Below are 25,895 nucleotides of genomic sequence, written 5' to 3'. Positions count from 1 at the left end.
CACACACACACACACACACACACACACACACACACACACACACACACGCAGAATAATTGTTTCGTTTTTCCACCAGCAAAATCTCACTTCACTCCCTAAAGAAAATGATGTAGAATTCTTCATTATCTTCTCTATCCCCAGTATATTTGTGATCCTAGTATTATCACAATTCTTTTCCTTGTTAGTTTATCAGAGCAAATTTCAAGAGTAGCCTCAAAGAGAGAGCCAGGAATATGTACCTGGACATTTATATTCTGTATTACTGCAAGAACATGGATGTAATGATTACCAAATTCAGTGATCGAACTTTTTGAGTTCCACAGGGATAAGCTAGATGATGTGAAACTCAGACCCATGAAGTTACCTAAGATACAAGTAACTATAAAGAAAGATTAAGTACCTTGTTCTATTAACATGGTTACTGATTAAAGTCACAAAATATTCCTCAGTATTATTCATGCACAAAATGTCTGAGAAAAAATATATTGCAGAAAAATAATTAGTTGTAAATGAAAAATAATTCCCCCCTTTCCTCCCACAAATTTTTTTTTCCTGGGGCTGAGTGTGGAAAGGCTACTTAATGCTTGTGATGTGCACTGATTTATGTAATAAAAACAACAAATTTTGTGGTGGTTGTTACATGTCCACATGCATAAATCTAAAAAAAGCCTGGAAACCTACAGTAAATCTATAACATACTATTTTTAACATTTGACCACTGATTGTATCATGTAGATTTGGTAAAGCATTTTAACAATTTAGGAAGGCATCTACATTTTTGAATTTTGGACTGTACTTTTTGTTTTTAATCTACAAAACTGCATGAAGGCTAACTAGAGAGGCTTCCTATCATTTTAGAATTCCCCAAACTGGACAAGTCAATGTTTAGGTCACTTTCTTACAAATAACTCCTTCTCATAAACACATACATTCCCATTTGTTACATGTTTTGTGATCTGAACCTATACATGTAATAATTCATGGAATATCAAATGTGATAGGAAGACAAAACCTGAGAAACATTTGCAGTACAACAAAATAACTTGCTAAATCCTTCATTAACAATGAAAACCTCTCTGAAAAGCCTTCTTGAACTTTTCTCCTCTTATGTTTTAACAATGAATTCTGAAAAATGTGCAATTTTATCTTGACATGAGAATATTTCAATGCACTGTGATCTTGCCTGACAGGTATAGGATTTTCTGCATAATCATTACAGTAATTCTTAGACTCTTTTCCATCCTGTTGTAAAGGTCAGAAAAAAGCAGCAAACTGGGAGGGAAATAATAGCAGGTCATCGTAGATGTGTGACAGCTTTTATAATATGTTGATTTTCCCTCATTCCAAGTGTTTGTTTCCATTTTCTTCTAACAGCCCACAAAATGTAGTTACTTTATTTTTTCCGGTCAAAGTCTTATCCTTAGTTTTATTTATTTTTTTTACGCAGTATTTGATTTGCTGAGTTCCTGTCTGATTGCTGATTAGAAAAAGGGAAAAAAAAAAGAAAGAAAATCCATTAGTTATTATCCCAGATGAAATGATGACTTTCACAACTATAGACAATTAATTTATCAAGCCATCTTATTAAGAGACAATAAAAAAATGATGTGGTTTTTTATGAAAACTAAGTTTCCAGATAGAGAATATACATCATTTCATTTCAAATTAAAAATGCTACTATTAATTTAATTTTTGTGTGAACATGCAAATGAAAAAATCCATGAGAAGGATTAAGAATGAAGAATGGCATCACCTTTGAGAAGCTCTTACTCATTTGATTTTCTCTTTACTCTCCTATGTATGAGATCCGTAAGCTTGTATATCACTAATTATATCTAAAATCTCACACACTTTTTATGTCCCTCTCTTTGGGACATAAGCCTCTACCTCCAAGCGTAGCCTAAGTCTAGAGATGAATGAGCATCTAAGTTCAATTCAGAAGTAGTTGTAGTTCTAAAGGAACATTTAAATGGTTATACATTTATTCATTTATTTTTAAAAATTGTTTTCTTTTAAGTAGCATATACATTTAGAAACTCACCGTCAATGAGCTCTTCTTTTAGTTTTGTTAATTCTTTTCTCATTTCATCTAAAATATCCTAAAAAAAGCAGAGAAAAAAGAGGAAAATAAATCACAGCCACAGGTACTTTGATAAATAATTAACATACACAGAATCTTTCCTTTTTGGAACATAGCATAAAGTAGAAGAGATGATATTTTAAACTAAAACAATTATTTCCTTGCCCTAAGGAAGGTATGAATCAGCAGATTTCTGGAAAGAGTCTAGCTCTTCCTTGTTTAGTTCATTGAATTAATTAAAAAAGCGATGGGAAGGAAGAAAATGACCAAGTAAAGAAGCAAGGTAGGATAGCTAAACTGTTGGATCTTAAGAATATTATTTAGTTGGAAATATTTACACCATTAAAGCTTGAAGGGGCCTGTGTGAACATCCCAGTTCAACCTTCATTTTACAAAAAAGTGAGGTCCATGGAGGTTGGAGTTTTATGTACACACAGATTTCAACCAATAACAAAAACCGTTTCTTCAAATCCAAGTAGAAATGTTTGAACAACTGACTCCACTCCATTACTACCAAGAATTAAGAGATTACTATAGAGGGTGTCCCAAAAGTCTTAGTGCAGTTTTAAGACTTTGGGGATATCCTATATTTTGAAAATCCAAGATGTGAGACTTGGAAACTACAGAATACTATGGAACTTAAGGAATAATTATTATCATCACAAAATGACCCTCTTTGCAAAATGATTCACTACAAGGTTGTCTCAAATAATAACTTACCTAAGACATTTAAATAACTAAATTTATTACAGGATATAGAAATAGGGAAGTGAAGAAGTGCATAGTTAAATTTTCTTTAAAATTCTAGCCCCCAAATAAATGAGCAAATAAAAATCATCTCAGAAATAAGGTAATTTAGATTAAGTGGGAAAATGGAATTCAATTAGGAAAAATCCTCAGTTTACAAAACTTTCAGAAGCAAATGTACTGTGAAAAATTAAATAACCTAATTCTCAGTATTATCTATACTTCCAACTCTCTGATAACTCTATAATGTTTACTATTAAAACCACATTATGGCTGCATTTTTAAAAACCTGATTTCTCTGTTTAACTTAATATAAATGTTGATTTTTTTCCTGAAGATTCGTTAAATGAATGAACGAAACTTTATTGTAAGCTTCACCAAAAATGAAAGTTTTTTGATAAAGAAAAAACACTTCACTTGCTCTAAGTGGGTACACTTCATCCATTTTAACATCTATGCTGTATCATTAAACAATAGTAGAAGAGCAATGTTGAAAACCTGTTTTCTGTTCATCATAAGAAAATGAATTTGCAAAAAGAGTTTATTTCATTGGTTAATTAAACACAATTTTTAGCTTTGTTTATTTTCACATATATATTACCCCAGAAGTTACTCTAGAATAAAGTTAGAAGTAGAAACAGATACAAATTATGAATAACTGCCAGTAAATACATTATACCTGCTTCAACCTGTCATAGTCTAGCCCTTCTGACTGCACTCCATTGGCACTGGGTTGCGCAGATGGCGTAGATTTTGGTCTATAGAAAGGAAAAATTGGGGAAAAACAAAGGTGAACTTTGCTTAAAACTTTAAATGGTTAACAACTGAATTATTTAAAACCAAATTCTAAATTCAAATTACATTTTTAAATAAAGAAAACAGACCTGGTTAAAACTAGCCACCAAAAATAAGAAAAATGATTTTAAAAAAAGTTTTTCCATTTTTTTCTCTCAGGATTACCTGTTCTTTGCTAATGGGCTAGAAAGTAATAACAAAAGGGGAGGGAAAATTAGAGTAGAAAGTAGTTCTTTCAAAATACAATAAGGAAAAGAATGTACAGCATGCCAACAAGACAAATATCCCTAACAGGGCCACTTAAATCAACAGAGTGGCCCATTTGGCAGCTTCACCACACAGATTCTTGTTCTCTTCTCCACCAGGTATGTGGCAAAGTGATAGAATGGACAGCATGAGTTTGACTTAGAGCCTAACATTTTTTCTTTCAACATGAATATTCAAAAAATCTATGTCCCACAAAAAAGGAACATTAAAAGAAGGTTTTCAAAATAAAGGCTTACTGATTGATTCAAAAAAGTACTGACAATAATAGAGGCTAGATTTTGAGAAGCAAAGACAGACACTTAGGTTCAGGTACATTTGTGGGTAATTATCCAACTTCTTCTACACAAAAATTTTTTAGAAAACTCACCTGATAAAATAGTGTAACATTTCACAAAATCTATGATTTCAATAATGCGGGTATTTACTTTTGTGGACAGGATCCAGTGTGACCCAACGTTCATCACCTGGTGGGAACTATTTCACTGACCAGATTGTTTTGTACTTAGTCTGATCTCTGGATAACGGCCCGTCACCTGACCCTCTCCAGTCTGGCAGGCTCTCCAGAGCTTGTGATTCACTGGCACAGCCTGAAAACCTACTAGGGTCACTGCCGTGCCACAGTGAAACACCAGATTAGGGTTTTAGTGGAGAACTGAAAATAAGCTTATGAAACTGTGCATTTCTGCTATAATAAACCAAGCTTGTAAATTAAAATATCATTTTCTTAACAAAGAATATTGGTAAATTAATAACCTTTGTGCATAGTGCAGATATTACTTGAACTGTACTTTAACTCTAGGATATAAAAAAGCTTAAAAAACATGTCTCCAGCTTTGTTTTTTAGGCTAGCCACTCTGCAAGTATTCACTTTTAGAAAAATATTCACTTTAAAATATTTTGGTTTTTAAAAAAAGATATGCTTAAAATACAGAATCTGTTGACAAATATATGGACATATAACCTCTGGTGATTAGGTACATCTTAAGCCAAACTATTCCAAAATAAATTACTTTGCCTCTCTTTCCAAATCTGGTAAGAAGATAAAACCTTCAATACAAAATTCAATTGTAGCTGGTAACATCTATTTTAAAAAAGTTAAAATAGTAATTAACCAAAGAGTTCCACATATGAAAAACAAATTGAAGTAAAAAGATAAGTCACACACTTTCAATTTAACAAGGCATTAAAATGATGTTAGAAACTCTGTGAACCACAAGGTCTATTCAATAAAAATAGCTTTTCATAGAGTGTTACTACGCTAGGAATCTTTTGGTGTAATTAGATGATACTTATTTCAGTTTACAGTTTTATGACATCAAAACAGCCGAATTTTGCTCCCTTACATACCTACCAATGCAGGCTGGAATGAAATGCAAGAAAAAAAAAAAGTATGATTCTTTTGGATAAAAAAAATGTATTTTTGTTCTCTCTGATGAGAGGTTTTGCCCCTCTATTTCCAGTGTTTGTGCCATATACAAACAGGCTCATAGCCTGAGATCCGGAAGGACATCTAATCCAAACCCCTCATTTTACAGCTGAAGAAATGGACGAAGGCCCAGTACAGTCATGTGACTTACCAAGGTCACAGAGGCAGGAGGAAGCAGCACAGCTGGGATTTGAACCCAGGTGCTCCAACTCCAAATTCAACCCTCTGTTCACTCCACCACTAAATATTTACTGGGCTGCCCTTGGCATGCAGAACACTGTAATGTTCACATATGGGAATTCGTTCACCTCTGCTATTCCTAGTGTCTACAATTAGTACAAAATAATTAATCATCAACTATTTTTAAAAATTCTCTTATTTGTGTTTGTAGCATGTCCTCCTCTACTAGGGTTGGGTCATCATTTTTTCTCACCTAACTTACAAAATTAGTATCTGAATTAACTTCACCAAACAGACAACATCCTGGTGTAATAAGAAGTATAAAACAGGCCATAGATTTATCTACTGAACAACAGATCAATTATATTGTTACATAGTAAACTATGGTTGAAACATGCAGTTTTAAAAGACTTAACTCATGCTAACATGCAATCCACCACCAGCACCACCAGGATAATTAGCTAAAGGGGGGAACTTTTCGTACTGAAGGAAAGAAGTAATCACCACTTTTTGGAAAAAAAATGTTTCAACCAAAGTTATCAAACAATTTTTTTAGGGAAATGGGCTAGTGAAGAATGGAGTGAACATTTATTTACTTAACAATGACTAAATGTTAAATGCACTTTACTATGCACATTTAAAATTCCATTTGAGGCTAGCAAATTAGATGTAATCAGAACTAAGTTAAAAAATTATATATTAAAGCACATCGCTTAATAAGAAAAAACTACCACTGGTCTTTATTACCAAAAATTACTGGAAAATCATTTTAATAGTATCACAAAATGTGTGAATTTGACTACAGAACACTTTAAATGCCATCTAATGCCACAAAATGGTTTCAAATATCTGTTCTCAATAGCTTTGGTAAATGTTTTAAACAAAGAAAAAATATGTCCAATAATGTGACTAAATTAGCTGTTCTCAGGTGCCGGATTCTTACCTTCACTTGCATGAGAACAAAGGAAAAAATAACTGTTAGGTTTCAGGGATTATTCCCATTTTATGGGAAGGGAAGAGATGTGTCAGGGTAGTCTCCCATAAACTCTTTATGCTATTACACCTAGGAGGAGTGCAATCTGTTGCTAGAATCAGTTAAAGAGAGATTAAGCTATCTTTCAAAGTTCAATGATCTCTGTGAGCCATTAAAAGCAAAATAATTCATCATCAAAAGACAAAACGTGAATTAAACATTCGTCTCTATTATTTAAAATGGGTCAAATGAAATAAGCCAATTCAGAATTTAGTGTGTAATGTTCAACTGCTAAATTAAGACACTGTATTTACCACTAAACAACTCAGAAATTGAGATTCTCATCAAAAAGTAAATATATCAAATACTGGCCTGCATTCAACTTCTGAAGTTATTCTATAAATGTAGTAATGCATTTCTCATTAATACTAACAAAGTTCATTTAATTTTGATAGCCCTCTTCTTAAGATTTCTGGCTTAGTTTCCCACGTAAATGATATCCATTATAAAAAAAACAGCTTCAGATATGTATTGCTAGTGACAACACTTTAGGGAAAGCAGTTGTAAGAAATACCTCCATCATTGCTCAAAAGAAGGGCTAAGAGCACTAAGTCATCTGATTCATGAGGCTTTGGTTTTCCTGACTAAGTCCCTACGGAACCATTCTCAAACTAGAGTCTTCGCTACATATAGAAAGAAAGTGGGCCAAAATATACACTTTTAAATAATTCTCCTGGAATTATAAGTAGTGTGAGATATGAATACGGATGCACTGGTTTGACTATGCTGAAATTACTAGCACAACATAGCAGCTTATTCATCAGCGAGGCTGATTACAGGGGAAGAAATACAACTAAAAATTTTTAATTAAGCTTTTGAGCTCTACCACTCTTAAAAATGAATTTTTAAAAAAGTTATAAAGTCAAACTTGATAATTTTTTTTTTGTGGTGATTACCAATCCATGTAAAAAAAGCTCAGCCCTATCCTGAATACATGTTATTAATGGGTCTCAAATCACAAAGTCACATCAGGATGATACCTGTGTAATGAATCATAGGACCTGTTGTCAAAAACAATCTGATTTTTCCTTGGAGAATCCCGTCTATGAAGGGGAAAAACCATTTAAAAAGGTATACAATAGTATGTTCTGAAAGTTTTTGTTATGGTACTGTTTTACAGGTCTTGCTTTTTGCAAGTTATATCAAATAAAGTAAGAAGTAACAGAAGGCAATAACTTTAATACAGCCTTTCAACAAAAATCAGAACTTTAAAAATTTTTATAAACATTGAAGAAAATCTACTCATTTTTCAATTTTAGTAAGGCAAAAAATTCTGATGTAGAGATTATCTTAATGGCACATTGCCCTAAGAAAGCAACCTAACACCACCATAGATCAACCAAAATAAAAGCTGTTTACAGATAGATCTTTCCAAATAATTAAGTACAAAGCTCTACACTTTAAAGTACCAGTCAAGAATCCTTTAAACATGAATTCAATGAGGCAAAATTATCTGTAACAAAAGGCACAGGTCCCATTTTCATCACATTCTGAACATATCACTAAGTAAAACACTTGATAAAAATCAAGTGAATGACTATGTATCAAAGAATCTGTAAGTTGTTTCAGGGACCTTAAACTCAAGTCAACAAAGTAAAAGCAGTTTTATTCTAAAGCATTTTTTCCCTTCAATTTTTACTATTGTTGGTTAACATTCTGGTTTAATGTACGTGGAAAAAAGGGAGGCCTAGGTAACATGTTAAATTACCTTATACACACATACACACACACATGAAAAAGGTCACTATTTCCCTGTACTTCAAAAAGATGAGATGCAATTATATATGTAATAGCTGACATTCATATGGTTCTCTCAGGTTTACACAGCACTTTACCTACATTATCTCATTTGATCCTCAGAAATTAAGCATAATGGAACAGCATTATGTGTTCATGAACTACTTGTGTAAAGGGGCGGGAAGGTAAGAGAGAACAAAGTGGGGAATGGGAGGAAAAGGAAGGGAGGTGGAAGAGGGAAAGGGTGGGGAGAATAATGGGTGGGAGAGAGCAACAATAGTCTAGGGAATCCATCTACTCAATGAGCACATGCTCCAAAGGGCATGGGAAATGCTCATCTGCAGAACCCCTAGCCAGTATTAGTTCTCCTGTTTTGCTCCCAGTGTACTTTGCTGTGTGGGGTATGACTCTAGATCCCTCTTTTCATCACTGCCATGGAAAGTCTTTTCAGACTAGTGATGCTACTGAGAGGAAAAACCAGAGCTGGCCTTCCTAATGACTCTGGCCAGCTAGAAAGCCCCTGCTGTGTCGCTGAAGAAGAAATAATTATGAGGCAGTTAGCATCCTTGAATAGAATCAAATTCATGTATGAAGCCATTCCTCACAGCTTTCATCTCTGAGTAGAAGTCCTGATTCTAGCCTGCTGCCTGATTGTTTACTAAGAAGGACATCTCAAAAAATAAAATTCATATTTAATTATTTCCACAGCAATGACCTTGGATCCCTCTACTGTCTGATACAGACTGACTTCTTTTAAAAAGATCCTAACCCCCTTCCCAATTGCAGCTTTAAAGATATTATTTTGTACTTTATGGGTGATTCAAAGTCATTTCAAAGGTAACTTTTTGACTAGCTTTACACGCTGACTTTAGAACTTAATCCCCCTTTACAACTGTGCTATAGGTATGTTATAGGTGAGAAGGAAATATAGGCTGGCAGACTGGCCTAAAAGCCATGGGTCTATAGCCAAAAACAGAACCTGAACTTGGGCTTCTCCTAGCTCCCAAATATAGCACATTCTTCCACTATGCCAGGAAAAAGAAAATCCTGATTTTCCAAAGGAAAATTTAAGAAAAAGAAAAAAAATGAAGGCCCCAAATCTATTAACAGCTGAAAACACCTTTTAATTAAATCTATTTCCTACCAGGACATCTCTCAAGTCAGTAGAACAATCTTAAGAAACAAAACAAAACAATATACAACACTAGTCCTGTAATTCTAGTGGCAGAGGACCTTTCTTAGCCATCAGTTTCCTAATCTGTAAAATGAGGCATATAGTAACTGTACTACCTACTTTACAGGGGTTCTGTGAGAAAATATAAGTCATTATGTTAGCGGCCAGAATTTTTTACCACTACATTATACATGAATGCACACATAATTGTGCATGTGTGTGTATGTGTGTGTGTGTGTATGAAACGTAGGAAAAGGAATAATCTAATTCAATACAACACATATTTGCAAAGTTCCTATTTGCATTACAGCTAAATTTCATTTCTGGATCATGTCTCACATGTTAACATATCCAATTAAAAAACTATAATAAACTTCTCTAAATGGTAAATTTTTAAAGCATCTATCAAGACTTTAAAATAAACATTCTACATACTGTCAAAAATGTATGAAAATAAATTTTTCTTTTGCTTCATGAACCTAGTTACCCCACTCACTGAGATCAGAGGGGCAACTTTCAATGCCCCATCCTAGATCTCATAGGAATCAAATTATGCTCAATTTCAAGCAAAATAATTACCTTAATGTCCTTTGACTGTATTTGTCAATCCTAGCATTTCACAAAGAATTAAGTAGAAATAACTAAGCTTCCTGGAAGAAAAACTCAAGTATGCACACAAGGCCCTGTGCTGCCTATGAAAATCAAGAAGATGGACTGCCTGGAAACCTCCAGTCCCACACATGGGGAGAGAGGACTTCACCCACATCAGATGAATCCACAGAAGTGGTCCTCTACTGACTTAGGACAGCTCATTCTCTGGCATGCAATCTAGCAACACATGTCTCAAAAGTACTATGATCATACTTTCAAAACCAATAATCAGGATACAGTTTGACAACTGATAGCCTTTTGGCGTTGTCTTTTAAAAGATCACTCCATTTTCTTGAAATCAAGAAAATCCCACTAGACTTACACATTATTACAAAAAGCATATAAATTATCTAGAAAATACTTCAATAAGACACCTGGAAAACAAGTGGAACAGTTTCTAGCACTGGGTAGGAATTTTATAATACCTGACCTTTTAATTACTATACTTATATGTAGGCACCTTAAAATATCTCAGAAAACATAAATGTACTAAGATTGTATACTAAAAAGATTTACAACACCAAGATTTGCTACGTGACATGGAACCAGATCTTGATATTCTTAATAAAATAAGGATACCATCTGACAGTCATACAAATATAATGAATATGCTGATTAATTATGATGCAGAGACTTAAAACAAAAAAAATTTGGGCAAAAGCATTTTACTCAGAATAAAATAATGTAAGGTTTCTGAGAACTTCAATAATTGTGTCAGACAATAATATCAACCTGCCTCTTGCAAAAGAAACCACTTACAAAAAAAGCCAAATAAAAATATGGGTCCAGGCTTAACATGTACCAGATTCATGAAGATTTCAAGATATCTGACTTATACTTTCCTATTGCCTAGATTTCTAAATTCAGAAGTCAAGTGTGTCTAACCTGGAGTAAAATTAGGCAAAAAGCTCAAGAGTATACATACAGAAAGGCTACAACAAAGCATTTTGTGAAAGAATAATATCTTTCAAGGAATTCTGTTTTCTGACAGAGGTAATAGAACTAGAACTCCATTACAGCCAAGGGAATTTCATTCTTTCAGGATGAAAGCTGCAGGATGCTACTAGCTAGAATCCCACAGAAAAAGAATGTCAATTTTTGGAAGGTGAGGGGAGAGAGAGGAAATGATGAAAATAAGCATTTGTGTGGTATATAAAATGAAGTAACAGACTAACTTCTGCGATAAGTATCAATTGATTGCTTTCCTCTCATTATCCACATCACTAAAATCTATTTAATCTAAAAGGCTTTCATGTTTTAAACAGAAGTTTTTACAAAACTACTTTTAAAATTTCTCAGGCAGTATCACATGCCATTTTTAAACCGTCACTTATACAAATAATGGTACCTGGAGATAACAGGTGACTTGCTGCCGTTCATTGTATTAGTTCTCTCCCAAGGTTTTCTTGTTGGTTCTTTAAAAAGGAAAGAGACACACAACCAAAATATAAAACACTTAAGTTTTCAGAAACATTTAAAAATTTTAAATACAAATTACTTATCATATTTATGCAAAAATGAAAACCATGTTTTAATTTGACATAAGTCAAAAGGCAAGATTTCCATTTTGATTAAGACTTATAACAAAATTTTCCTATCTGTAAAATCAAGGAGTTGGAAGATTCTTTCATAAGGTTCCTCTCCCTTTAAATCCTATGATCCTATTGATTATTTTGCTGTTCCCATTTAAGACTAGAAATCAGAATAAATTAAGTGTGACAATGGATACAACATATATCTGTTAAAATTTTTAAAGTTATTTTTATTGGTTTTACCATACACAGCTACAATTTTCTTGAATCTTTTCAACTATACAGATAGTTCTAGTTACTTTTATCAGAACAGTATTTGAATAAAGTATAATAAAAGGGGTTGTCATCCCACTAAAGATGGAGAATATTGAGACCTGCTGTAATGTTGTTCTCCTGCTGATGCAGATATCAAATTAATTAAGCTCTAATTGTTGCTCAATTCAAAAACTGATGCTTATCTCAATTGAAAATATTTTATGCCATCAATGACTTAAGTTAACTGACCCAAAATGTACATTGCTCAACAGTAAGACCAAAAAAATGAATCCAAACTTAAAATTGATGTTGGATGGAGAACTAAAATCAGCTTTAGAGTAGGGGTTCTTAATTTTTGGGTCACAGATCCTTTCTTAGAATAAGATGTTTTTAAATGCATAATAAACACACACACACACACACACATATATAATTACAAAGGAAAACGATTATATTGAAATACAGTTATTAAAATGTCACTGCCCCCTAGAAGCTTATGTACTAATGGGGAAGACAACATGCGAATTTATAAATAAGTGTGCTCAAAACAGTGTAGATAAAAGACAAGGCTCAAGTGGATGGAGGGAGAAGGAAAAATCTCCTGCAGCAAGTGGCATTTGAACCTAGTCTTGGAAGAGAGCAATTCAGGCCTGAGGTATGGTCAGGACAAAGGTGCAGAGACAGGAAATAAGTGTGTGAGGAGGAGCTAGTAGGACAGTATCATTGTTCAAGAGAGTGGAGGGAAGTAAAGTATGAGAATACTAGAAAAGAAGGAAAAGCCAGCATGTGAAGACCCTTAAATGTCAACAGAGAATTTTATACTTGATCCCAGAGGTAGTAGGGAGCCAGTGGAATTTACAGAGCTGAGGTAGGGCAGGGTTGAGATGTGAGTATAGGGGGGACCACAATCAGACCAACACTTTGGCAACCCTGTGGAGGACAGACTGAAGTGGGGAGAGATGAGGCAAGGAGACCAATCAAGAAGCTATTGGAATAATACAGCAAGAGGTTTATAAGGACATAAATTGGAGTAATGGGAATGTGAATGGAGAAAAGGAAATGTAAATGAGGGATGCTATGGAGAAAGAAAACCAGGACTAAATAGATTTAGGCACCATACGGAGAGATAATATGAAGAGAAGGAAAAAAAAACCAAGGATCTGGGACCAAGCCTTGGGAGATATCCTCACTGAAGAACTGTGACAAGGATAAAGATCCAGAAAAGGAAACTGAGAAGCAGCAAGGAGGTGAAGGTACTCAACAGCGTCAAATGCTGTAAAGAGCTCATGAAGGGTGAGGCTTAAGAAAAGTCTTAGATTTAGTAATTAACAGATCATTAGTTATATTGGAGAGCAATTCAAGTTGAATGTTAAATTTCAAAGCTGTATAGCACAAGGTTTACAAGAAAGTGGTGAAGAAAAGTAAAGATGAGTTTTTCAAAAAAGTTACCAGAAACATCAAGGAGAGACAGAACAATAGCTACCAAGGATGTTAGAATCAAGTGCCAATTTTTTTGAGGCTGGGAGAGCCACAGACACGCTTGTTGATGTCAGGTAAAGAGCCACTAAATGGAGAGAGATTGAAGATCAGAAGACAATGGGCATGGTGACAGGCACAGTCTGCTTAAGACAAGAGGGAACAAGACAAAGGATTTTATGCACAAGACTTTTTCATTAGAGACTGAAGGGAAGGAGGAATAATGGGCTATGACGTCAAGGGGATGCAAGATGAGGAGTCAGTCAATCAATAAGTATTTATTAAGTGCCTTAAACCAAGCACGGTGCTAAGTTTGGGGATTATAAAAAGAGGCAACAGATAGTACCTACCCTCAAGGAGCTCAAAATCTAATGGGGGAGAAAACAAACAAGCAAGCCACATGCAAGATTAATAGAAAATAATTAAAAGAGGAAAGATAGAAGTGGAAGACAGGGAAGGCCTCAAATTTCCACCCCCACCCCCACCCCATTCCAGGTGAAGTATGAAGTAAGGTCCTAAACTGAGAAGGTAGGAGTAAGGAGTGCCATGAGAGGCTTGAGACGATAAGAATGTGTGGAACAGCCACTGTGGAAGGTGAGACAAAGAATCAATTAGGAAGAAGTGAAGGTTTGTCTTGCTGTAATCAAGGTCTAGCTAAGATTAAAGAACAAAATTTATAGTGAACTTAATTAGCACAATTTTGTGACTTCCTCCATCTCCATTCAGGAGCATGTGTAGAGAAGTAAAGGAAGTAGATGCTGAAAGTAATTCAGGGTTGACATTTAACAAATTATGATTGGTGACTAGACTGGGGGGAGGGGTGGGATTTGAGAGCAGGGAATGGTGCAGGGTTGAACTGGTTCACCAAGGGGTTAAAACTGGGACCAGAAAAGAGAACAGCCTGTTATGGTTAGGGTTTGCCAGGCACAGGGAAAGATCAAATGACAAAAGACAATGATGAGAGAAAGGAATCTTAGAATTCATGAACATAGAAGCAGAACATTTATAAGTGATGGCAAGATCAAGATCAAGGTTAGGATCATTTCTGTGTGTAGATGAGGTGGAAAAGAAGAGCAATTAATGGAAATTCAGTAGATTAGGAACTAGGAAATAAAGTATTTGAGGGAAAATGAATATGTATGTTGAAGAACCCTAATATGAAGGCAGGAGTCAGAGTGGAGAGAGAAAGACAGGTAACTAGCAACTGAATTCACTGAGAAAGAAGGGAGAATGACTTGGGACAAGTTAGATAATGGCCACCAAGGTCGAGATATTTAGACATTCTTAATGAGAAGAAGTTGCTAAGAGTTATTGGGAGAGTCTGGAAGTATCAACTGGGAACAAGGAATATTGTGACTCCCTCAATATGACCAGTGAAGCTTGAGGGGGTGGGGGGTGGCGCTGAAGATGAGAGAAAATGAAGCTTGTGCTAGAAAGGGAAATAATGTCATCAGGAGGAGGGCAGATCTCAATGAGTCCCAGAAGTTGGAAGAAGTGAGAAAGGTAAAGGTCTAAGATGAAAGAAAAGAAAGTTTGTTAATTATGGAGCAGGCATTCCACAGGGCGTAGTGGAAGGGATGGACAGATGTGGAGGATACTGGAGGAGTAGGGTTGAGGGGGTTAGAAATAAGGGAACCCAGAAATGGAGAGAGAATTGGGCTAAGGGTCTTGCTGGAAGCACAAAGATGGTGGGGTAGGAACTCCTCACCTCAAGTAATGAGTTGGAGGAATTAGGTGTTTAGAAATGTCAGGAACCTAAAGGGTAAGTAATCATTGTATTATAGAATGTGATAGAAGAAAGGAAAGCCAGACATAATCTGATATGTCTTAGATTTGTAAGAGAAAATTTCATGGAGAAGTCTGTTAAAAAGCTCTCAAGAATAAAATTCTGAACAAACAAGGAGAATTTATTTTAGTGAAAAGGGGAGAATTGCTAATATGGATGTACAGGAAATTCATCAGGCAATTCAGATTTTTTAAAAAATGGTATTAGACAGAAAGACAATTAATGAGGATGAAGACAAAAAGATAAGAGATTTTGGGAAGAATTACGCCAGAAGTACTATGAGCTAGAATGAAGTGAGACTGGCAATAAATGCTAGAAAAAAAATTTTTTTTTATTTGCTTTTACTATGTACATGGGAGTTGGGAAGAGGAGAATCAAAGAAAGGACAGAAATAACACTGAGTAGGGGGCACAGTAGTGAACATGAATGGTGGCACTACTCAACAATTATTCTGTTTCTGTTTTCTAAGGAATATGATCTGTGGATTAGGAAGGATAGATCACAAAATGGGTTAGCAAAGAAAGTCAAGAGAAGTGAGAAGACAGTATCCTGTTGCCCTCAATAAGCTCAAGTCATTAGACCCAGAAAAACTACATTTAAGATACTGAAAGAACTGGTAGATGCGATTAGAGTCACTGTTGACAATCTTCAAATGACCTTGGAGAACACGATAGGTCACATAGGGTTGAAGAAGAGGAAATGTCCCAATTTTCAAGAAAAAGAAAAATGTGTAGTTTGAAAAGTATAAGCCAGTTTACCTGAACTCCTGGCAAAATTCTAGAACACAGTGTTAAAGGGATGCTTTGTGAGCAATTAGAAAAGGAGGTAATGATCATTAAAAGTCAGTATGACTTCATTAAATACAAGTAATACCAGACTTCATTTCACAACATCATATACTTAGCAAAAATAAGATTATTTTAACATAAACTCCCAAGTATAATTCTCAGTTTTTAAGTGTAATTTATGGCTTTAATTCCATATCTTGTGCTTAAAAGAATAATACTTATATTATTCTTCATTTTATGGGGGTGGGAGGTAGAAGTGATTTCACCAAAGTCACAAAGGTAGCAAGTAGCAGAGGGAGGATTTGAATCCAGGTTCTCTGATTCTAAACCCAATGTTCTCATCATCACAAGAAGATTTGCCTTTTTTGGTAGGGTAAAATAAGTGGGATATTAGACATAGTATACTATAGCCAAGAGTAAAGATCTAAAACCAAGACATCTCTTGGTGAATATAGCTTTGCAAAGAACTTCCTGAAATTTTATGCAGTAAAGATTTAGATAGTAGTATAAATGGATGGGTGCTTAAACTTAAAACAGTCAATTTTTAATTTGAGACCATTGAGCTAGGATATTTAGAGAATGCTTCATGGGAGTTAAAACTTCAATGGGGTCTTGAAGTATAGAATCTAAATAGGTAGTAAAGAGGGAGTGATGGGTTGGAAGAGAGAAATGTTAAAAGCCAATCTTCAATCCAAACGTAAATATTCAGACTAATGTTTCCTGCATAGTCAACTCTTTAATAACCACTTTGCTGATAACTAGGTAGATGAAAAGGAAATGAAAACCTTTCTTAAGATGAATTTTTAGTCTCAAGCTCAAAAGTTTATTTCTATAGTTTCTATTTGGAGTCAAGCGAACAGATATAAATCACAACTTTCTTTTTCTTTTGAGGTTTTAATTTGGAAATCTTTGTTACCTTGTCCCATCCCTAACCAGTCAACATGTCAGCTGCATAAGGTTTCAAAGACATCGAAGAAATCGAGATATTTAACTGGCACTTACCAGGTGTGCTTGTTGAAGAGGTCTTAGAAGCTGAAGGTTCTGCATCTTCCTGAATAAAATGGACAGCGTATATCACTTATCAAATCTACTGAAAACATAGCCTTTAAAAATCCTCTGATTACACTTTACTTTCTTCTCACTTGTCTCTTTTCATCTTGTCTTTCCTTTATTTCTGTTGGGCCTCATTATCTCTTAGTCCTATTTCTACATTCTTCCTCTTCTCCTCCTATGTGTTCTCATGGCTTTGGTTCAGACCTAATTATCTGACTCCAATGGTGGCAAAGTCAAATACAAGAGGCAGAGCTAAGGTAGTTTTAGCATTAATGCTAAGTAAGATAAAGGAACTGAAGCAGAGGAAGGTTAAATGACTTGACCACCATTGCTAAACAATGGTAGAACTGAAGTTTGAGATTCTCAATCCTCTGTTTTTATGTCACACTGACAATTAACACTAGACAGCTGACCATCCATTATAAATTTAACAAGAATTAAGAAATAATATTCAACATTTAAAATACTGACATATTAAAAAACAAACAGAATTTGAGAAAATCAATTTCTAATTGATTCATATTAAATTATCTTTAAGATGACTCCTTTAACTACACTATTTTCTTGATTTCAGGTATTAAGACAAAATGTTAACCAACTTACAGTTTTATCCTCTTTTGGTTCTGTTTCTATTGTTGATCCCTTTTCAGCAATTCTTCTTCTAGAATGAACCAAAACCAAACAAAATCATCCATCTCTTAATATAAAGAACATTCTCTCTCAAATAAAGGAGGTTCTATCCAGTAAAAAATAGTAATTGTAATAAGTCTCATTTTCAAATTCTCTATTCTAGTCACTGGCATTAAATAATCAAGTTCTCAACTTACCTCCTGGCCAGCAGGGCGCTCATTTCTTCCATTAAGCCACTACCACCTAAAGGAAGTGGTCCATTTCCGCGACCTGTGTCTGTTTTAGCTGAAGTCGAATTCACTCCAATGGCACTTCCTCCACTTGGACTAGAGGAGTCCTCAATCTTAATGAAAATACATACATACATACAGGTATATAACAAATTTCTAAGTGTTACATTTGTTCATGATCTAGTTCCAAAACAGAACAAGTGACAATATTTAACAACAGCACATCAGAATCAAGTGTATTTTGGACACTGTTTAACAAGTAGAGCGAGGCATCAGTGACTCTTGACAACTACTGGAATCATTCCTTATACACAAATTCAGTTATTTGACATAATTATTTATGAATAACAAACAGTGTCTGATAATAAGGGGGGGGGGAACTTGGAGATGCATTTACCCGTGAAACTTTCCTAAGTTTGGCTCCAGCAATTGCAGCTGCAAGTCCAGTTAGAGGGCGATTGTCTTCTGATATGTATGCCACAGAAAATCCTGAGGCAGGAAGTGGAGGGGCAGGGGGTGGTAGAGGAACAGGAAGGGGCATTTGATTAGGAAGGGGTGGTGGAGGCGGTGGAGGAGGTGGCCCAGAAGATGGAAGTGGGGGCGGGGGTGGGGGACCAGGGGGAGGTGGGAGAGCTCCTGAAGTCTGGGCTGGACCAGGCGGAAGTGGTGGAGGGGGAGGAGGTGCAGGTGGTCCCAGGACAACCCCTAATAAAAAGAAATATTACAAAAGGATATAAGTAAGAAGGTTAATAAGAAACGTTATTTGCAAATGTCTAGAATGTAATAAAAACTGAAATGACACAAATTAAATTATCATACGTGTTCAATGTTATAATTAGGAAAAGCCTTTATTAATGGTCAAAAACTTTTATTACATGAAGCAGACTCTCAATAATACTAATACAAAAGAAGTTATCTAAATAAACATTTTGTGAATGAGAATTTTAAAAAAGATATGTCTATCTGATGTCAAAAATAAAAACTACCAGTGAGTTGCAGACAGTAGCATCTAAACTCAAACTATCTACAGAAGCATCCAAAACGATTTTTTTAGCCAGTTTTCATATTGGAGGTAAGAGTGTTATACAGATAACCAAAATGACCTGATGAAAGCTACACAGTAAAGCAAACGGGTTGTCATGTCATTGCTTTGGCGGTGTTCTTACAACAATGTGGTCAAGAAGACTCAGGCTCAAACCTTGGGAGTGAATTCATGACTGAGACCAGTAGTCCTAGGGAAGCACAGTATCCTTTATTTGATTCTACACAAACTCAATATAGCTGTTTATCATTTATTTAAATGTAAGTTACTGAGGATTTACTAGGGATTTAATAAGAGGAATAGTGCTTTAATGGCCACGTGCTACAACCTCACTGTTGCTGAAGCAACAAAGACTGCGACTTGAAGTCTTGTTCTTAAAGACAAACTTCCCCATCTCCCTTCCAGCCTAACTACACGCACATCTAGGGTGAAAAACACAGTGGACACCTAAAACACAATATGGAATGCCCCAGCAACTAATTTTTGACTACCCAAAGTATCATCTGGCCTCAAATACTTCCTGCTTCTTTTCAATGTTCCATAAGAAAACTAAAAACAGAGCAAACAGAACCCAACATTTTGGAACCAAATCAAACATTATGGCTGTCTCACATAGCCCTAATCTAAATGTCTGAAATGAGCAATAAGAATCATCTGAATCTGTAAAGAAGCTGCTAATGATTATTTAACAACAACATACAACAACAACAACAACAACAAATAAATTAGACAAAGGGATGAGTGTAAAGATTAATTTTTTAAAAAAGACTTTTCTGTCTGAAAGAACAGGGTTAAAGTGACTTTTTTTTTTTAAAGGCAATTGGGGTTAAGTGACTTGCCCAGGGTCACACAGCTAGTAAAGTGACATTTTAAGTTTATAAAATCATGAAGCATATTGACAGGGCACCTAGGCATATAATCACAGAGTACAAGATTATAATAATGTTCCTTCAGATCTAAAGAGGCATTTTTTAAGATAATTTTAAGATAATTGACAAGTTATAATTTATACAATTAATGATAAATTTGTGGATATCATTGCTTCCAACAGGTTATAAGGGAATACTATAATGAAATGTAAGATAAATTCATGGGTCAATACATAACACATTGAGGAAATCAGGTAAGTCTGGGGTAGATCCCTAACTTTCTGAAGCTGACATGGAGAGCAAATGTACCCTCACTCAAAGCATGCTTTTGGTGACGGGACAAATATTCTTGTCCATGACAGGATACAGGGTTGATTAGATTGACTGCACAGCACTGCCTATGTGTTTTAAAGACATTAATGAATAAACTAATCAAAATAAATATACGCATGTCACAAAAGACACAGGAATGCAAGTTGCTTGCTTTTCATAGGCATTTTCAAACTCATGCTATGAAGCTGAATTTTGAAACTAAAATTTTACTGTAAGTATCTTCACTGCAAACCTACTTAACAATTTAGGTCAACAAACATTTTGAATTTACTTAATATACTTTGCAGGGACAGGGACAGAGACAGACCCTGGATGTGTGATTTCACGGGCAGAGGGAACCTGCTGAGGACGCTCCCTCTATGACTTTTTATTTCAGCACCTTACTTACAGCTCGTAGCCAGAGCAGGGGAGTGGTGAAGCAACTTGTCCAAGGTCAAATAACCATGATAAATCAGAAGCAGAATGTGAACTCAGGTTGTCTTGGCTCTGAAGTTAGCTCTGGAACAACTATGTCATGCTGCCTTTTTGATATACTTCACAACTAAAAATATTCTAATCTATGACAGCTTTATTTTTATATCTAATGGATATATCTATAATTTTTCTTACAAAAACCATAGGGAGCAAGTTTCATAGTTTATAACTTTATACAGGACTTTAAAAATACAAGCATATATATGAAACATGCAAATGTAAATGGGGGCAGTGGCACTTCAGTGGTATAACTAAAGACTAGATCTATTCAGTCATATAAACCCACAAAAGCCTGCCTTCTGGTTCACATTACAGGTTATTTTTATAATATATAAAACCTCCAAATTTTATTTTAATGTGCACAGACAAATTGGGAATTAAGTGCTAATAATTAATATAAAAGTTAATAAATGGCATACAGAATAACCTGCTATTTCAACATTCAGGTATGAGTACCTATTCACAACATGCAAAAAATTCTCCTAATTCATATTTACATCTTATATTTAAATAAAACATTATTAATACAGCTACCAGCTCATTGTAGTACATTTCTACCGTGTGGCATGGTGGAAATAACACTGGGATAGGAATCATGATATCTGTGTACCAGGCCTGCCACTTACTTGCTTGTGTCTTGGGGCAAGCCAAGTTTGCTTATCTGTAAACTAGTAGGGTAGTGTGGGGTGGTAGTGATGGAAGTTGACTAGATCATCTCTTTAACATTTCATCAAGCTGTAACATTTTAAGAAAGCATTTTCCTCATCCTTCAAGGCAATTATTAAAGTTGTTGATATCCAGTGATTAGTTAATTAGCAGCAAAAAAAGAAAGCCTTACCCTGCTGGGTTGGAGTTTCGATCGGCTGAGAGGCTGCCTGCAAGGCTGGCTCAGAAGCAGAGGAGTCTCCCAGCACAGAGTTTAGAGAAGTCTCAACAGAGGCAGGGGCAGCTGCAGAGGGAGAAGGGAGAACACTAGGCTTGGATGAGGGAGTTGAGGCAATAGGGGTGCTTGGAGGAGGAGAAGCTTGAGGTCCAGAGTGGGACAGTGGCGGAAGGGAAGGCAGTGGAGGTGCTGGAGGTGGTGGTGGCAGAGGTGGAGCTGCTGGACCTGAGGTAGACGGTGAAGGTGCTGGATATGTTACAGAATCAGGAAGCCCATTGGGTGCAGTAGGTGACGGAGGCATTTGGGGCAACGGATTAGAAACACAAACAGGGAGAACAGGCCTGGGACCAGTAGCTTTGCCTGGAGGGCTGCTAATCATAACTGGAGGTGATGGAGGGAGGGGTGCAAAGTTTGAAGCAGACCAGGCAAAAGGCTTCGTAGCTGGAGGCTGAGAAGGGGGTGCATTCACAGGAGAAGAAGGTCGAGAGTTTTTGTTCAGAGGACGAGGAACTGTAGCATAATGGGGCAGAACGGGGTGGAAGGCTGAACCTAAAGAGGTTGCAAAACGTGTCGCTGAGTGTCGTAGTGGTGGTGTAGGGGGTGTGGAAGTAGGTGGTATAGAGGTCACTACAGCATAATCAGGAGTGGCATCTGACACTGGAGCTGAGATGACTTTAGCATATGATGGAGGAGGTGCTGAAGGAGGCTGGCAACTGGAATATTCAGGAAGTGGAGCACTATACAGGGAGTTGTCGAAAGATGGAGCTGGACAGAAGATGGAAAGCGGCAGCAAAAGACAGGATAAAAAAGGAGAGAGAGAAAAAGGGAGCTAATGAAGCAACAAAACCAGCATTCAAACAAAATGTATAAATGTAGACTATAGTTAGTACCAGAGGATTTCAGGCATATGTGAAAGTTATTATCAGAAAAGTTTATCAACAGCTACTTTTACTTTTTAGCAACTTTCAGTATTTTAATTTATAAACAAATTTTGAAATCTCTATACATTGATTTACCTGGTCCTTCTATAAGACCTTTTCTCTTTTTTAGTTAAAAATTCTGAACTTAACAGTCATTATGAAGTCTACCAAAAGAATAGAAAAATTACAGAAGTAAAAATAAGCTCTTTCTCAAACAAAAAAAAAAACAAAAAAAAACCCCAGTAAATTAGCAAAAATTTGCACAAAGAGAAATTTTCTTCTCAATGTTTATGTGTAATTCCTTGAGTTTTCTAAGCTATCACTGCTAACAGCAGCAAAACTGACAGTATTAAGAAACAAAGTATCTCAGAATACAATTTTTAAAATTAATTTTGTGAAACCTTATTACATCTATAATACAGTTACTCCAAAATGCACTGCATTCTAAATTTTAAATGATTTCAACATATTACTATTCTTTATCAGGAAATACTGAGTATTACAATGAATTCTAAGAATTTTTATTACATATGTATGGTGAGACACCCACAAAAGTCTTCAACAGTTTAAAATTGTACGAAGACTTTTGGGATCCCTGGTATTTACCTATATCTATTTATTTTAAACTTGAGCTGGCTGCCACAACTTTGGATTTACAATATGACATGCTGATTTTTACTAAAAACACAATCCTGGAAAATATTTCTCACTCTTAAGTTGAGGTAACTTTCAGAAATACCATGGTACAATCTACATTGTACCAAACCAAATTACATTCCCCACCATACTTAACTCTGATATCATGGTGTCCAAGAAGATCTAGTGCAGTTTCATAGACTGGAAATTTATGACCAGCTTAACCAATCCAAAATATTCTACTATAACACAATAACATCTTATATCCAAATCAGGAATTCGAATTAGGACAACACCAGACTAAACTTTCTATATGGCTTATTCCAATCTCTTAACAATATAAAAGGAATATAAAAGAAAAAAAGATGATGTTCAAACTTATAATTTATATTTTTAAAACACTCTCTACTTCGCTATTTATTCCCAAATTAATTTCAAACGATGAGATGCCAAATATTCCAAAAATAGTCAAGTCCCAAAGAACAGACTAGTGTATAAACTTCTTACCAGCATTTGATACTCTTCTCTCTCTTTCCCATTCCAACTGTTCCCTTTCTAACTGTTCTTGCCGCTCTCTTTCTTGTCTCTCCCGTTCAAGTCTCTCCCGATCTTGCCTTTCTCGTTCTAGGCGTTCTTGGCGCTCTCTTTCAAGCTGTTCTTGCTCCATTCTTTCCCTTTCAAGTCTTTCCCTTTCTAACCTCTCTCTCTCCAACCTCTCTCGCTCGATTCTTTCACGCTCCAGCCTCTCCCGTTCCATTTCCTTCTGACGCTGCTGTTCCTGCAGTTGCCTGAAAGAAAAACAGAAAAAAGTGAAAACAGGAATCCACCAACTAAAGCTGATGATTGGTTATAATATATTGATGCTAAACTACCTGATGACAGACTTGAGAGGGAGAAAATGGAACAAAAGGAATGAGGACAATAGTCAAACAGAGGTACTCCATTAGAAATACAAGATTTTCCACCATTTTGACTAGGCAATTAGTCTGTGAATTAGTTCCAGACAGAGGAGGAAAGTAAGAAGGGAAGGAGAGAAGGATGTAGGGAGGGAAGAGAGGAAGGGAAGTACTTCACAATTATGTCATTTGATCCTTACCACAACCCTTTAAGGATGATGCCATTATTATCCACATTTTGAGGCAGACACAGGTTAAATGCCTTGTCCAGAATCATACAGCTACTAAGTGTCTGAAGCCACATCTGAATTCAGGTCTTATAAGTCTCTGAAATTCTAAACTATAATAATCAGCTAAACAAATTACCAAGTTCATGATTTTGAAAAAATTTTAGTTTACTTCCTATCATTCACATGATGCATTATTCACAAAAAATGCCCCCCCTGAAAACTGTACTGAACTCTCCCCTCTTTCCACTCCACCCCCATCAGCAAGAGAATCACTATTTATCCAGATTAGATTTCAATTTATAGGCTAAGGGTCAGGGACCAGAACTGTGATTTTAAAAGTACCTCCCCTTCCAAATCTCCTTGGTGAAAAAGCTCCTTCTAATAATGGAAGTCATTACCTTCTCTGAAACTTAAGAGTCTTACAGAGTTGCTTAGAGCATTGAAGGACTAAGTTACTTGCCTGGTACTACACAGCCAATATGTATGTATCATAAGTAGGACCTTGAATTTATCAGACAAATAAACTGGTAAAAAAAAAAATTCAATGTAATCATGTTTTTCACTGGACCAATTTTTGAAAAATTCCCTTAAAAGTTAATATGACCTCATGATGGAATTAAAATGTAGAATGAGAATATATTTTTAAATATAGTCAATTTGGAAATTTGTTTTACTGTATTACACATATTGTGAGACCTTTTGTGGTCTCTTATTGTTCAGTTGAAGATGCAATGGGAGAAAATAAATGTTTGAATGAATACATGATAAATACAGAGAAGGGAAATGGAGAGATCTTTGCTGATAAAGCTGTATTCATTTTTATCTTGTGAACAAGATTTCTGAAAAGAGAATTTACTTAATATCATGAATCTGGGTAGTCCAAGATAGAGTTTTTACAAATAGAGGAGTAAACCTACAATATAGTGAGGTTTTTAAGTGATTCTGGCTGTGATTGCTTGCAAAATGAAAATATGGTAAATAATTATGTCATATTATCAATACATGTTAATTAATTGTATATATTCACTAAAATAAAAATTAGTTAAATTACTTCAGCAGGGTAGAGTGACACAAAGATAACTGCTACTGATCATCATTTTAGACTCACAAGTAGGCTTTTGGATAGAGTGGATTTTGGCTCAGGACCTAGAGAGGCCTGAAATACATGCTTACTTAGATGATTTATGCAACTAATATACCAGTATTTGAGCTTTTCCTGGGACTACATACAATGATATCTATCTATCATTTTACTTCCTTGCCCAAAAAATAGCCTTTCTCTGAACTTATATTCATCTGTGACCCCAGGATTTTGGAAGTTCCCACTAACAATGCAGACCATTGTTATCTACACAGAAATTCAGCACAGAAGGTGTGGGATGTTTGGGGTATGGGGATAACCAAATGTGCTAGAGGACTTCCTTACTCTTCCCTTGATATGCAAGGGTACTTGCATGCCCAGTGAAGCACTCTAGCTGCCATTGATCATCCCTTGCTCTAATCACAGAGACAACCCATCTTTCTTTGATGACCTTTTCTCTGTTTACACTCAGCAATTCACCTCCCATCATTCACATCTGGAATGCATGCCCTTCCTATGTGGCACAAGCAATACAGTGCTGGACCTGGAATGAGGAAGACTTGAGTTCAAATTTAACTTCAGACTAGAAGTGTTGAGCCTGAACAAGTTACTTAACCTTTCTTTGCCTCAGTTTCCTGATTTGTAAAATGGAGGAGATAATAATAGCACTTACCTCCAGGGCTGTGGTAGA

The 25,895-nt window shown here is 35.6% G+C and overlaps 1 protein-coding gene across 7 annotated transcripts in view; it reads right to left on the bottom strand.

The window, feature by feature from the left end:
- Positions 1 to 18: 18 nt before the first annotated feature.
- LOC114049784 (protein enabled homolog) overlaps positions 19 to 25,895 on the bottom strand; it is a 132,594-nt gene continuing 106,717 nt past the window's right edge. For 2 of the 7 annotated variants that reach the window (XM_027871190.1, XM_027871191.1), the window contains 11 exons: positions 23,505 to 23,785; positions 21,397 to 22,206; positions 18,238 to 18,545; positions 17,808 to 17,953; positions 17,584 to 17,641; positions 16,930 to 16,978; positions 11,439 to 11,505; positions 7,509 to 7,571; positions 3,507 to 3,585; positions 2,042 to 2,099; positions 19 to 1,477 (listed from right to left, as the gene is read on the bottom strand). In XM_027871190.1, the coding sequence (XP_027726991.1) occupies positions 1,440 to 1,477; positions 2,042 to 2,099; positions 3,507 to 3,585; positions 7,509 to 7,571; positions 11,439 to 11,505; positions 16,930 to 16,978; positions 17,584 to 17,641; positions 17,808 to 17,953; positions 18,238 to 18,545; positions 21,397 to 22,206; positions 23,505 to 23,785 (1,957 nt within the window). In that variant the 3' untranslated portion in view covers positions 19 to 1,439. The remainder of the gene's footprint in view (positions 1,478 to 2,041; positions 2,100 to 3,506; positions 3,586 to 7,508; positions 7,572 to 11,438; positions 11,506 to 16,929; positions 16,979 to 17,583; positions 17,642 to 17,807; positions 17,954 to 18,237; positions 18,546 to 21,396; positions 22,207 to 23,504; positions 23,786 to 25,895) is intronic. The other 5 variants (XM_027871194.1, XM_027871195.1, XM_027871192.1 and 2 more) reach the window with 3 other exon arrangements.

This window comes from Vombatus ursinus, unplaced genomic scaffold (assembly GCF_900497805.2).
Source record: "Vombatus ursinus unplaced genomic scaffold, bare-nosed wombat genome assembly UNPS02014798.1, whole genome shotgun sequence".
Classification (NCBI taxonomy): Eukaryota; Metazoa; Chordata; class Mammalia; order Diprotodontia; family Vombatidae; genus Vombatus; species Vombatus ursinus.
Note: the sequence above shows the minus strand (reverse complement) of the source record. Positions and strands in the feature narration are given on the sequence as shown.